General features: G+C 41.6%; 1 protein-coding gene across 1 annotated transcript in view; it reads left to right on the plus strand.

Annotated features, from left to right (window-relative positions):
* Nucleotides 1-10,054, plus strand: part of SCAI (suppressor of cancer cell invasion) — a 28,184-nt gene extending 18,130 nt beyond the window's left edge. The window contains exons 11-16 of the mRNA XM_009892285.1: nt 536-635; nt 1,118-1,199; nt 6,119-6,191; nt 7,760-7,933; nt 8,158-8,258; nt 9,385-10,054. Of these exons, the coding sequence (XP_009890587.1) occupies nt 536-635; nt 1,118-1,199; nt 6,119-6,191; nt 7,760-7,933; nt 8,158-8,258; nt 9,385-9,534 (680 nt within the window). The 3' untranslated portion in view covers nt 9,535-10,054. The remainder of the gene's footprint in view (nt 1-535; nt 636-1,117; nt 1,200-6,118; nt 6,192-7,759; nt 7,934-8,157; nt 8,259-9,384) is intronic.
* Nucleotides 10,055-15,357: the final 5,303 nt, after the last annotated feature.

Raw genomic sequence — 15,357 nt, forward strand, 5'->3', positions numbered from 1 at the left:
TCATTCTCTGAGCTCTCTCTTTTCTTTGCAGTGTTATTGCTGCAGATTATAGTAGTCCATCTATTCTGAGAGGATACAAGGCTTTTGATTCTTTTGATTGATTTAGCCTTATTTTTTGATCAAATTCTGAATCTAGAATATGCTAGCTCATACAGTAATTTTACAAAGATACTGATTTTCCTGTATGAAGTGTGTAACGGGTTTTAATCTTTTTGCTATGTAGTGTAACAAGAGCTAACATTTGGATCTTTTATATTATGGTTGTGGATAAATAGTGAATAAATAAATTAGAAGTTATGAAGTTGGATGGCTTGTTTCTATTTGATAGATGCTGAAACTACTAACAATGCATAAAATTGAATATGTAGTTAGTAAAGCCTCCACATTCCTCCATCCCCTCCTTACAACTGCAGGAGTTCAGATTCACTTAGTATTCTGGGATTTGGGGTTGCTTCCTCCCTTTCATATGATCATTAAATCCACAACAGAGGTGAGTTGCCTCTGCTGATTTTAGCTTTCTTTTTGCCGTGTGTAGGTCCGTATGATTTCGGTGGTGTTCTGACAAATAGCAACCGGGACATTATAAATGGGGATGCTATCCACAAGCGAAACCAGTCTTACAAGGAGATGCACTGGTAAGTTTTATGCCTGTGACAACTGCAAGTTCAGAAGAATTTGTCTTTAATGGAGAAAAATGCATCAAAGCCTCTTGAGTTCAGACTCTTCAGTGCAGGACATCATACTGCAGATTGGCATGACGTTGAACGATTAGAAATGAATATGCAGCTCTGATGATTTAGACACTCAAAAAATATTGCTGTGACTTAACGTAAATTCTTTATTACTGGAAAACTTCAAATTAATGGTGGATGACTTCTCAAGATGATAAAACATCTCCTGTTGGGAAAGAACTAATAAGAAGTCCAATAGCCCATATTATAGAGAATACCAGATTAGTTTTGCAGTTATTCTGTGAGGATGAATCTGAGGACTGGGGTGTAAGGAACGTGCTTGCTTTTTATCTGGACACGGGTAGCTGCATGTCTGGGAAACTTGTGCACTGTCACAGCTTTGCAGCAATTCTAGCGCTCTGTGATGCATCCCTGTCTCTTTTCAGTCTTCACCCTGGAGATCTCTACCCTTTCACACGAAAGCCCCTGTTTATCATTGTGGACTCTTCAAACAGCGTTGCCTATAAGGTAAGGCTCTTGAAGACTGCTACTGGAATGATAGGATACAGTGTCAACCCCTAGTTAGCTTACACTTTTAACAGGCTATTTTTTTTAAACAGTTTGTATTCAGTCTTTCTTTTCTTTTGAGGTTGTGCATGCTAGTCAGGATCTGATCCTATGAATAGGAACAAGAAGGAGAAGCACATGAACAGCCGCTCATTGGAAAGTAATAAATCCTCCTGGAGGGAAAAAAGGTTCAAGATTTCCAAGGTCTCTGGTGGGAGGTTTATTTTTGTTATATACCAAAGACAAATCTCGGTGTGCGTGCATGGGGGAGGGAGATAACTAATCTGCCTTTTTTTTTTCCAGTCTTCCAACACTCAGTTGCTTTTAAGCAACAGAAAGGAGTCAAAGCATTGAGCCCGATCTCATAAAACACAGGGTGTCTGTGTCTGAAAAGTATCTGAACCAAGGAAATAACAAGTCTCAAATTAGCATCCAGTGTTACTGTAGAGTGGTATATGGTTGGACAATGAGCCTCCTTCCCAGGGTGCTCTGGACTTACAGTAGAATTACTCCATGCCAAATCACCTTTGGGAATCTGCACTTCGGGTAATACAGAAGCAGGCATTTTCAGTCTCAGTTGCCAGTTGCATCTGGTTAGCATTACGGCATTTATTTCATTCATGAATGGAATATTAAGAATGCGCTGTATCTGGGGAAAGTGCCACTTCCTTCTGTCTTCCTTTTTATAGCTCCATTATGTGCAGTGAGAAAAGTGAATGTTCACAGCTGCGTTTCAGAGGAGGAACAGGGACGTCTAGTGGCCAGAGGAACTTGTTCCTTGTTCAGCGCCCACAGTCTGTGTCGTTTGGTATAAAGGCATTCGTTAGCCAAGGAGAGGTACTAAACTGGTGATCAGTGTGATTCAGAATAGGTCTGTATTGAGCCAGGGAGCTTTTACCTGACGGTCTTAGTAATGGTCTGGCCTCTGCTGCAGTTGTACTGTAATGCATTTCAAAGGGCTTTTTAAATACTACAGCATTTAACTTCACTGCATTACATTTCAGTGCATTTCTGCTCTTTATTCAATTCCCTTCCCCATTTAAAGGGAGGGAAATACAATTAGAATGGTTTACTTGTCTTTCTGAGAAAATGAGGGTTTGGTAGGGATTTATTTTCCTCTGCGCTTTCCTGACGTTAATTCCAGTATAACGACGGGGGGTTTGGTTTTGTTTCAGGGTAAAAAGTATGGCTTGGGTTTGGGTTGTTGTTTTGTTTTGGGATTTTTTACACCCTTCCTCCCTAGTAGAATTGCTGAAAGATGTCAAGTGATGAGCTCTGTAAGAGAGTAAGGGATTCCTGGGGATCCTTAATTCAAATACAGCTCTGGACATACTGGGGTTCTGTGGACAGCTCAGAGCAAAACGTCTTTCAAGGTGATGGATTCCCACATGTAGATTTGTAGCTCTTGTGAGAATAACTGTCAAGTGTTTACAGTAGAATTTGCTTATTGTATTACATTTAAATTTTGTAATTGAATTTTCTTTGGATTTTGTGGGCACACAGTAAGCGAAAATTGGAATCTCCATTTAGTGTCTTTTCTTTGTTCTGCAGTGAACTGACCATCAGCAGTGTAGAATATGCCAGTGCTCCGCCTGTTGAGCACACAGAGCAGCTGGTGTGAGCAAAGTCCAACTCTGCCTGTGTATAAGGAGTATAGAAATGTGAGTTTTGGAAGTATTTCAGGACAGGATTATGGAAGTGGCTGCTAGGAGCTCTGACCCAGATCAGAAGTGTGTGGGCACGATTGTGAGGAATCTCACCAGAGAATGAAGAAGAAAAAAAAAAAGACCATGGACCCCTATTTAAAAAAATATATTCAGCATTTAAGAACTCTCATTCACCTTCACAATCTATTGCCGTTGAACCTGGGCAGATAAATGTGTGGGGATGGGTTCAGGTGTGGTGTTTTGTTTTAAACTGAAGGTAGGTGGCAGAGCTCTCAATCTCAGTATTTTCTAGCCCTTGTAAATTCCTGTCTGTTGTCGTTCTGTGTGTGCTTACGTACTCCATTCCTTGTCCCCAGAATATACGGATAGTGCTGTCCTGTGACTACCCTCTGGGTATGTCGTGAGGTGCTTTGTAGACTCAAGCACTGGCACAAAGAAAGAGGTTCTGTGCCATTGGGTGAGAAGTTGAAGTCAGTGTACTGACTCTTTTTCCACATGGCTGCTCTGATCTTTTCTGATAGGACAGTAGCTATCCTGACATTTAAATGTCACTGCTAGCAATACTGGCAGTAAGAGCAACTACTCACACATTTTCTTCTACAGCCCGTTTCTGCTCTCCTGCACACATTCTCATCCTCTTCCTCTCTCTGGAGGGCTTAAACAGTGATGACTGAAAGTAAGTCCTGCCAGGAAGTGACTTCCCAGTTTGTCAAATCAGCGGCACTTGAATAGCTTCCTCCCCTGTGCGTTTCGCTAGAAGTGGAAGAGAACTGCAAATCAAGTATATCTACCTAAAGCTATGATTTTCCTTTTTAACGCTTGAATTTAAATATAGATGGCTGTGTTTTTGAAGGGTACCACTGTGTATGTGGAAGAAATAATATTTTAAACTCATTATTTTCTTGTAGCTGTGGTTGTCTAAGGTTATGGTCAAATCCAAAGTCTTAAAAAACCCCAATCCAAACCAAACCCTTTGGCCAGTAAGAATGCAAGGCCTTTGTCAGTGATGCGGTATAAATGCTCAGCTTAGTAAAGCTTACATCTGAAGTGACTGCTTTTAGAGATGACAGGTAGTTCTTTTTTGGAAGGAGTTGTATATGACACACATGTTAAAAAGCAGCAATGCTTCTGTTGGAAAACTTGAAGTAAAAAAAAACAACTGAGTCAATTTTGCAAGAAAACTGTGGTTTACCCATTTTGGAGTTGTCCGTGCATGGAAAGGTAGGGCATTCCTTATCCAGAGCTGCTACCAACATCTAGACTGCAGGGCAGGTTTTCCTGGTGCACCTTGTGGTCCTCCGCTCCAAGCCATGGCTGTAACCTGCTCCTGTTCCTTTGTTTCATGTATGCCTACAGCGCTCTTCTGTGGAAATCGGGAGCGGAGGTGGTGGTGGTGAGTGAATCCTGGTGCTCGCTTGGGCTATGGTAGGCAGCTGTGTCTGCGCGAGAGCTGAGACAGGTACCTGGAAGCTTGAGTCTTACCTTCCTGGATCTAAAGATCAGGTGTAGCGACTGGCATGAGCAGCTCTCTTCCAAAGAGCACGTTGTGTGTTAAAGCGCGTAGTTTCTGCCCTTTGCAGGACTTACTAGCTATGTTGACTTAACCTCTGCTGGGACAGAGTCCAGAATGATCTCAGAGACTGTCAGTGAGTAACGCCTGTCCTGAGATATATGAGTGACCCTTGGTTTTGCTTTATAGCTACAGGCAGTGTTTAATTACATTGTCATTTTTGCTGATGGAGAGTGGAAAGTCTGCTTTAGTCTCTAACTGGGTGATATGAGATAGAATTCAACATGGGAATCTGCTGGTGAACACTAAGCATACATGTTATTTGAGAACGTGTAACCTGCCAGTGTATTCAGTTCAAACTGGCAATGTCTGGGGTGACTCCTCCTGGAGTTTTAAATGTTTCTTTATAGTCAGTTTTACTGGGTTGGCCTGCAGTTACTGTCTTCATGGTAATAGTCTTTGTTTCTTCATTAGAGACCAAACCTTAGAATCTAGCATTGTAAATCTCCCTTGGGCTCTTAATGAATTAGAAGGGGTTTTAGGAGTAGTCAGCGCTCTGTCAGATAAGGGAATTGTTTTATTTTGATTAGGCTAGATTACTGTCTTTAGTAGTTAGCAGACTTAGATTAAATTAATTCAGGGAAACTAATTTAATTGAAATATACTGTCTGGAAGGGAAAGTTCCATTTGAATTAAGCAGAAGCCAGAAGGAATTAAAAAATGAGCTTTTTGATGATTCTACACAAGCAAGTATTTCTGGTGATGTATACCTTACATTCGTAACCTGCCAACTTTAAGAAGATAATCTGGAGAAATGCGTGCTGCGCTCATGTTCGCCGGATGCGTGGTTTGAATGTGTGCTCTGATAGGATGCAGACATGATCATTCACATTTTCTGTGGCTTCACAAGCCTTCAGTTTTAAGATAGCTGTTTTGGTGAGACGTATGACAGCTAATGAGGTTGTGTAAATGAATTATTTTTTTTTTCTTGCTGATAATTATTACCAGTCAGTATACCTAACAGATAGACACACAGTAGGACTGTTACAAGGTGAATGTTGGTGAAACTGGACAAAGGCATTGTTTGAGGTTTCTGGAGAAAATTCATCTGCAACAGGACACTTAGGCAATATTTAAGGTGCTGGTGGAAGGTGCATGAAACGCGTATGGTAAAATGAGGGTTCAGTATAGCAAAAATTAAGGTTACGACATACTTTCTTTAAAGGAAACTTAATTTAAAACTTTTCTCCACTGGGCTCTTGTGTTTCATCAGAAGTAGTTCCTCTTGCTAGAAAGGAAAGGAGAAATAAATCACTTTGACTGGATAGTTCAGTTGGTATTGAGGAAAGGTGCTAGATCTATTTTGACCTGAAAGATAATGGCTTTCCTTTTTATTGCAGAAAGTTATTTTTTTCAAGTAATGTATTACTACTGAAAGCCATATTTCCATGAAATTAGTGTCTGCTATCAGTAGCAATGAAACGAGAGAATTATAATTCCTTTAAAATTTAATGGGTTATAGTCTTTCTGTGCTGTGATCTATGAGTAAGTCAACTCGTCAGCCTTACTGCCAATGCTGAACTGTGTGACGGGCATTAGTGTGTTCTCTGTCATTAATAGTCTTTGTTTGTATCCTTAACCTGCTGAATATTCAAAAGCAAACAAAGTGACCATCAATACTTCAAAATTCTTATCTGTTACAGAATTTCACAAACTTATTTGGACAACCATTGGTGTGCTTGCTATCTCCAACAGCATATCCAAAAGCATTACAAGGTATGTGTAGTGTTGCATTTCCTAACAAGTTGCAGTTGCATCATATATCTATCCCAAACAAATATAACTTAGATTCTTCAGGAAAAGATAGCTTTTCATCACTATGTAATCCCTAAATCAGCTAAAATGTTCCCTGAAGTAGTATGATAACGTTTACTTACCATTTATGGGAAATAATTTATTCTAACAATGATGGTATTTCTACAGATAGCTTCAAGTGCCAGGAGGCAAAGTCTCTCCTACACAAAGACTCAGAAAACTGCCAGCCCAGTTCTGGGTTATTGATGATGATTACCACTGTAGGTAGCTTATTAGTCCCAGGAAGTGAGCAGAGTCAGTTAAGGTATCAGCTTTTAAATGCCAGGTGTAGAACAAAATCTTCTCAGATCTTGCTCTGATTTTGGAGGGTAAATTAAGGAAAACTGCTGGCTTTGTATACTCTGAGAAGGTGCATTTATAGTAGGAACAGGCAATGACACATTATAGTATTCAGTCCTTGTAACTGCTATAAAGCATGAATCATTCCAGACTTTCTCATTGGAATTTGCCATGTTCAGGTTATTATCCATCACAAAGACAAGTACAGAGATCTCGCTTAAGCCACATAGAGTGATGTAAGGCAAGTATCATGAGAGAATGGGCAAGAAGTGGAAGCTTCTCGTTTGTTTTGAAACTATTCCTGTTATTTAGCTGAAACTTAAGTAGAAAATAAGTACTGTGATAATGAATCCTGTTTAAACAGCAACTCTGAAAAATAGAACTTTATAAAATACTGGCTGCTCATACTGTGTTCATGGACCAGTCAGGAAAGTCTTGCTGTAGTTCTGAGGGGGTGCTACACTGGGCACTGGAGCACCATGCAGAGACTTCTTAGCTGAGCCTAACTGAGCCCCTGTGTCAGTATGGCATTATAGCATGCGTGCTGTGTGCCAGAGTCCTGAAAAAAAGGAAGTGCATCAAAACAAGTCAGTAATCCTTGCTGATGAGGAAGTGGCCTTACTGTTTGGGCCCATGATCTTATGTGCATTGCCTTTCTTCTTGACTTCCCAGTTGACTGAGATGAAGTTTCGACCTCTGTGTATCATGTTGAACTGCATGGAGTAAATAGGCTTTAGGATATTGTGATGCGCAACAAAAGGCCAACTATGTAGACTGTGGGGAGGGTGTATAGGTTCAACCGCCTGGTTCTTTGAATGGAATAAGAATGTCCATGTTTAATATTTCTCTTTAGGATTTATAATCAGTATATCCTATCTGGTGTTTCGGTTATGACTTTTGTATTTGTTACGTGCTCAAAATGAAGATAGAGGCCTCCCACCATTAATGAGAAAATGTCACTTCTCTTGGTGTTAGTGCACATGTCCAGTAAGCCTTTATTGCTAGTCACTGCATCTTCTTGAGAACAGATCTGCCACAAGAGGAGAGAAGATGTAACTAACACAAAGGAGTAGTTCCTCTGTTACAGAATTTAGCGGGTGACCGACTTCATTCTGTGGCAGGGACAGCTTTTCTGTTTCATGTGCCAAAGGTATCTCTTTGTCTATTGATTTATTAATTTTTTCTTTTAGATCAGTCTCAGCGGGGTAGCCTCTTCACGCTCTTTCTGAACAATCCTTTAATGGCATTCCTATTTGTCTCTGGATTATCAAGCATGCGCAGAGGATTGTGGGAGAAGTGTCAAGATTACCTTAGAAAAATCAACCGAGATATTGCCCAGCTGCTGACCCACTCCCGATCCATAGGTACGTGCCTAAAGATGCACAACTGAACCATAGCGTGCGACTTAGCGGATGCTGTTTTTTCTTGCTCAGTCTTTCCAAGGGACAGAAGAGTGAATAAGGGGAGTGCACAAGTATTTGTAGTGGTTTCCCCCAAGTCTCCTTTTTTTTAATCTTTGTTTTCTTTTCTTTTTTTTTTTTTTCCTTTCATGTCTTTCTAAACTGAGGTTTCTTTGCCTTCTCTACAGATCAGTCCTTTCTTCAATTTTTTGGGGATGAATTTCTTCGCTTGCTTCTAACAAGATTTATCTTCTGTTCGGCTACTATGAGGATGCACAAAATTTTCCGGGTATGCAGGAATATCTATCCTTTTGTGAGAACGACAGTCCAGTACATACAGAATTGCACTGCCTCAGGATGGAAGGGTCTTAGGGCTAAGAGTATCACTGTGACTTCAGAAGGATAACTGACGCTCGCATGCTAATGCCTACAGCTTGTATTGAATCTGTGCCTTTATATCTCTCCAAAGGCAGGAAGCCTTTGACTTGCTGAAGCCTTATTCCTCTACATAAGTAGCAGACATACTATAACTCATTTACGTCACTCTGAACAGCCCTGTCTGCTAGCAAAACCCCTCTTGATAATTCAAGATTATGAATTTTGCACAACTAAAAAGGTGTAGAACAAGAATATAAGAGGAAATGGGGAGGAGTGGAAGGTTATTGTGGAACATATTCTAGTGTGAATGGATTTTGAAAGGTCTTTGAAGTGTAAATGCGTAAGCTAAACAGGAAGATGGTATTTTCCCTCCCTGTTGGTTAATGCTGTGCCAACAGTGAAGTCTGCTTCTGCTTCTGGATCTACACCATTTCATATATGTGAGTGTTGGCACATAAACTGCCAGCTCCATTTTAAACATTATAGAGAAAAGTGGAAGTCAGATCACAGAAGCGTACAATATTCAACTAACTGCAGACATCTAGTAGCTTTCCAAGCCTAAGTTAGCTACCTCGGCTTCTTCGATACCAGGGAAAAGAAGCAGATCTTCTGTTAGTGGGGATAGATTTGCCCCAGTGTCTTAGACACTTGTTTAGGATGAGATGAATCTCCCACTGGAGATGCTTGCACGTCTGTAATTTCAAGAAGTCCAGCCTAGTAGGTAAGTATATGTGAAGTCTTGTTGTCTTTTTTTTCGTTTGGGGGATTTTTTGTGGGTTTGTTTTTTGGGTTTTTTTGCAAGGCTTCTGTGAACATTTTATTAACCATTTTAGATGAACAGGCATTTGTGTTGTCACTATGACCATCTCTGAGTCAATGGAAAGAGAAAACTAAAAATGCTAGAATATTTTCTCTTTCTGTGGCATGCTAAACAAATTAGGATACCTCTTAGGTGAAATTGGCCTTTTGCGATCTTCTTCCTAAAGGGTATAAAAATAAATCAATATCTGATTCTCTTTGTTTTCACTGTCATCTAGCAGGAGACTCGAAATTATCCAGAATCTTATCCTCAGCTGCCAAGAGATGAAACGGTGGAGAACCCTCACCTCCAAAAGCACATTTTGGAGCTGGCTTCCATACTGGATGTTAGGAATGTTTTCCTGGAAAACACCCTCGATGACTATTAAGAGAAACTGTCTTACTGCAAAGGGGTTTCCCTGGCCACAGATTTTGAATGGTGCAGTTTTATAATGTGAAAATCATAAAAGGAAGTACTTGATTTTATTTTTAAATTTAGGACCATTATTTTAAAAAGTAATAATAAACAGCTGTTAGTTTAGCTGTTACATTCTGTATGGGGTCAATTTTATAAGCAGAAGTTTTCATGTCTTTTAAATGTTAAACTAAAGAATCGCTAGAGGTTTATTTCTGGTCTTGTGGCTATCAACCACATTTCCAAAAGCTGATCCTGAGCATAGAAGTATTATTGGTTACCTTTAGCCCACATTTGTGGAAATCCTTTATTTTTATACAATTTTAAGAAATTGGAAAAAATCAATAGAAAACGGTATTTTATCCCCAAAGAGTCTGGATTTGAAATGGTAAAGATGGAACCACACAGTGCAAACCAACAATAGCAATAAAACAGAGTCCTTCATAACAAATATATTTTTTCAGTCTTAGGCAAGTAAGTAGACAAAACTGTGGACTATTAATTTGCATTTGGAGCAGTGGGTTTGAAGTGAAGTTGTAAAGATACTTAACGCTCCCTATAAATTTGACACAGCAATTTTATATATGAACTTTGTACTGCTGGCCAAGCACACAATTTCCACTCTGCTTGATTGGGTAGATGGTTAGCAGATTAACAAATTACAAAACTAAGCAAGCTAGCCCCCATCTCTCACTGTAGTATGGGTCATCTTGCCATTTGTATTGCTGCCACAATTTTCCAGGAGGAGAGGGCATTCTTCATTTTGAGGTACTAGACTGAAATTCCTACATTTCCAGCAGGTGTTATCCCTCCTTTCCATGTGTGGATGGAGTGTGTGGCTCCCACAGTGTTACCAGTCCCTGACAGGAGCTGAAAGAATGTCCCGTATGGTGCTGATCACGAACCCTTCCTATCACTCATTTATCTGACCCATCTGTGCTGGATCCCTCTGCCCTCGGAGCGATGCTGGTGCTCCTCTTGCAGGTTAAACAAAGCGGGTGCTGCCATAAAGCCCTGTTAGTGTTTTGCATGCCCACCATTGCATCTCGCTCCTATCTTTGAACCAGTAAAACTAAGGGGCTGCATTTATGTTTGGCTTCCTCAGCCTATAATGCTCAGTCTGGCTACGTTAAGGAGTACAGTGACCTTTGTAACGGCACTTGCTGGAGAAGGCTATTGGGACTGCTGGGAAAAGTGTTTGTTGACTCATTTGGACTGTGCTGCCTTCCTTGCGGAGTTAAAGGGCCTCCTGCAGCTCCTCTGACAGTAAAGGTCTGAGCAAGGAGAAGGAACCAAGAATATTTTAAACTATTAAATGAAAAAGTCCATTTTCACTGTTCCATGGGCTGCTAGAAAAGTAGTGAAAGGCCAAGTCTGATCAGTGCTTTTATGTTGAACCCCAGCCATGCCTCTGTTTTTACGTGAAAAAAATGCAGAACTTTGTGACTACCGTAGCGTTATGGTAGACCTGTTTGTAATGCCGTTGTACAGGGTATGAGTTCGTCAGCCGGAATAGCGAAGGGCAGCAGATCAGCACTGATGGACCCCGTTCACATGAGGAGAGCACAGCATGGAACAGCCAGAATTGCTGGAGTGTAGCTGGGAAGTTTGCATGAAGGTTCTTTGTAGCTGGGCTGAAGCTTCTGCCGTCCATTCTTTAATTTCCCAAGTGTAAAAAAATTCTGTGAATGCTCGTGTTTGTTCTAAGCAGTCTTGAAGCTGGTATATTGAGCCCCCCACCACTTGGTGCTGCTCTTCTTTGGACTATGGCAGGACTTTGTTGAGATGTGGAGTTTATTTTAAAGAGTGTGTGTTTGTGTGTGTGCATGTGTATTCTAGGCGTTTGTGTGTATATGTACAATACGCATACATCTACTGGCTGGTGTAAATTGTAAATATGTATATATGTACAGGTACTTGTATATGTATTAAAAAGAATGAAACAGTACAGTGTCTATATACAAAATTTATATATACACACATACGCCATTTTGGGTGCATTCTACAAGGTGTTGCAGATCATTTGTAGTTGTTGTAGTGGTTATGGCTTTTCTGCCATTGTAATTCGCTCTTTCCAAGGACTTGCACTTGGACCCTGAAGTAATTCATAACTGATTTCAGGTACAGGAGGCCTTACTTAGCCAGGGGAATGAGTACTCCTGTATTTATTACGGTGATTACAGATTCGTGTATTCTTAACTGTGAAGCCGATGATCTGCCTTTCTTTCTGGTAGGAGGTCCTCCGTTATTAAAACATGGGATTCTATATAGAAGCTAAAGATACAGAAAGCCTTTAATGCAGCAGCAAGTGAGAGATGGGTTCTCTGTTACCCTGCCTGCTGTTCCAGCAGTGTTCAACTTGCATGGAAAAGGGGAATTTAGTTTTCCCCAGCTCACTGCCTTCCAACCAAATGCTTTTGTTTTGCTTTAGCTTTTGCTTTGATGAAGCTGTTCTTATTTTGGTTCCGTATATCTGAAAAAGAGTATGATATTTCCAAGCATAGGAGTGATGATGGTTCCGTTAGTGTGGGCTGGTGAACCTCTGTGGGACGTTGCTCGTTAACTGGGAAAGGCTTGCCGGACCCAGTCTTCATTTTAGCTGGGCTGAAGCGAGGAGTCCTTGCTTGTGATCTGAGAGGCTTCTGATCCACCTTGCAGCCCTAAGAAGAGGTTCTGTTTGCTTGTTACCAAGGTAGATCTAATCACAGATTAGATAGAGAATGCGCTTTTTAAAAAACAAAACAAAAAACCTGAAGAAGCTGGAATGTAGGAGGAGAATATAAGGCCTTGAAAATTAGTTCAGAGGTTGAACTTATGAGTGGTGACTGTCAAAATGAGTCAAAAACTCATTCTTGAGGTCCCTCATTCTCTTCTTGCCTACTCATCTCTGGTTCAGAGGGTACGCTGCTGGTAGGCATGTTCAAAGATGAAGATTTCACTCCTGTTGTGTCGGCAGGAGCACGGAATTGTACTTCATAAGTGAAAGGCTGATCCCCTCTGTCTGCCCTAGCTGTAGATAGGATAAGTATCTGGTCTTGGATTTTGAGCCAGCCCCCTCCCTTCCCACCCAAAGCAACTGAATTCAAGATGAAAATACTGATATTTTCCCCTCCAAGTAAAAGCTTGTCTTGTTTGAACTTACTAAGTCATTCTAAACTTGTGCTACTGTGTGCAGTGTGCTATGGTCGTAGGTACCTTCTCGATGTATGCTTGTATGTACTGAAGAAAAATTTGGTTTATGTATCTAGCAGTCCTCACTGTGGAAGTGAAGCAAAGACTGAACCATTTTTAGGTGAGAAGAGAACAAACCCTTTTCTTCTCAGGCCTAATGCCTTCCCTCTTGTCTTGCTCTCCCTTTCTCCGTATATCTTTATAGCTTGTGCTAGCGGTGAAGACTTGCCACCACCAGGCAATGCTGAATTAAAAGGGTAAATTCTGTGTGTAATATATTGAGAGGAGAATGTGAACTGGAGTGAATGTGTCCTTACTGGACTACTTCTGCCTAGCTCCCTACTTACGTATGTGATATGTTCAAACGAATCCTGCTCCCACCATAGGCACCTCTATTTGTACTCCTGTTCAAAGTGGCTTTAGAACATCCAGCCAGAGTTACTGCTGTTGCCTTTTGGTTTTTCCCTTTTCACTTCTCCAAGTAACAGTGAGAGCGGGAAATAGGGTTATGAGTCTTTAATGCTCTGGTTTTTAATAACTCTCGGGATGTCATCTGTCATTTTGCTTCATGGGTGAATTAAATGGAGCACTGACTTCTGTGAGCTGTGCAAAATGGACTTGCTCCCTGGAGTGCTTTCCTGAGAAGTTTCAGGATGGTGTGTTTGGGTAGTTCATCAAAACATCTGTCAAGTTGTGACTTACTAAACCACTCAAGACTATTCCCCAGGGAGATGTGTAGAGACATCTTTTAAGGCTCAGAGGAAATACATGGGGAGGACAGGAAATTACGCTTCAAATTATGATATTCAAAATCTTCAAAAGCTACTTCAGTAGCTCTGGTCAGGTGTCTCCTCTAAGGATGGGATGAAAGTGCCGCTCCGAGACTCATCCCCGGCATGTTGTTGTGAAGCACCTCCCCTGCCCCGCCGCCCTCCTTGTGCTGTAACTCCATGCTGTGCTTCAAGTCTGCTTTTTCCTGAAAGCTAAAAAGCTTGGAATCTGTCTGAACAATTTTTTTGTCTTGAGGCTTCTTTTGTAAAAGCTTTATCTATGTTAGATTCTTCAGTAGCTGTTGACTGCAGGTCAGCACTGATAGCAGTGGCAGAGCCCTCGTTTAGTCCTGCCCGTTCCATGCGAAGTGGCTGCGTAGTGTCAGTAGCTGATCTGCGGTGGCTGCTGCTGCTCCTGGGACCGAGGGAGCTCCGCAGGCAGCAACAGCAAGAGCAATCTTACAAACAAGGGAAAGTATCTCATACACAGAGCTGAAGGCTGCTCTGTGCAACTCGGTAACTAATACTAGACTAGCTGCAGTCGGCTTCCATGTGAGGGATAATGGCGCGGAGGACAGGGCAAAAATCTCTCCAGCAGAGAGATTATACATTCCTGAGGTGGCTCTCTTACTTTTTAATATCTTTGACTTTTAGAGCAATATTGTTTCTGTGACCAAATGTATTGCAAGTGCTTTGAAGATCTGAATGTCCACAAATAAAGCAGGGGAGGAACACATCAGACACACGTATCTGCTTTGTATTTAGCACTGAAAGTAAGCTACACTTTTTTTTTCCCCCCTCCAAACTGTTACTTTGCCAAGACAGATGAGATATAGTTCAAGATTTCTGAATCTGACAGATCCTTAATCCAGGATTAAGGAGTGTCTCTGCATTCCTGTTGACTTATTAATGTGCCAGCTGCCCTGATGCACTCATAGATGTTTTGCTTTTAAAGATCCTCATTTCATTCGCATCGAGAGCAGACCTCGGTGCAGCTTGCTGGCCCCAGGGAGCCCCTGAGCGGTGCAGGTCGTACCAGAGGCAATAGCAGCTGCTGCTCCTTCAAGAGCAAAGCCTGTTGAGAGCGTCTGCCCCCTTGACTTTGCAGATTTCTTTTGGCACATGTTTATTATCAGTTCTCAGCTGTAAGTGACTTGTTCGGAGCAGGATTTTGCCTCATACAGGCTAAAAAGCATAAGTTGCTTCTGCCCTGGCCAAGGTTCAGCAAGGATGAGGGGAACGCAGGTGGGAGAGGGAGGGAGCGTTCTGGAAAGGCAGAGGACCTGTGTCCCCAACAGTCCCTCTGCGGAGGTGAAAGGAGTGTTTTGCTGCTCTGAGAAGCAGATTATTTATTACCAAAAGTAATTTTATAGTGAATTGGTTTAAAGTTATTTTACAGCCATGTACCTGTATATCGTATTTTGGTAAAAACAGATATTTTACTTAAAATATACAGATATATACGAATAAACTTTTTTTTTTTTGAGCAAACAGACTTTCTTTGCAAGGGATCTGTAAATCGCCAAAGCAATGTAATACGAGAAACTATTCTGCCATTGTTCTTGGTGTCTCTGGGAGGAAAGCTGTACGTCTGTATTCCCGCCGGCAGTTTCGGGGAAGGAAGAGCGCAGCCGGAGGTGGAGCTGCCGCCACTCCGCGTCAGGAACGACCGCCTTGGGTTGTCTTGCAGTAATAGAACCGGAACGCAAGGCCCGCTCACCGCTGCCGTTACCACGTTTCGAGCCTTTTTCAGTGACTGTGGAGCAGATTCGTGTCCGCCGGTGTTCCCCCCGCGCCGCTCCGGTTTGCCTGTGTCCGCCCCTCGCTGTTGTGTGTACGCGGGCGGGGCCGGGGCG

Source organism: Charadrius vociferus, unplaced genomic scaffold (genome assembly GCF_000708025.1).
Source record: "Charadrius vociferus isolate BGI_N301 unplaced genomic scaffold, ASM70802v2 scaffold549, whole genome shotgun sequence".
In the NCBI taxonomy this organism is placed as follows: Eukaryota; Metazoa; Chordata; class Aves; order Charadriiformes; family Charadriidae; genus Charadrius; species Charadrius vociferus.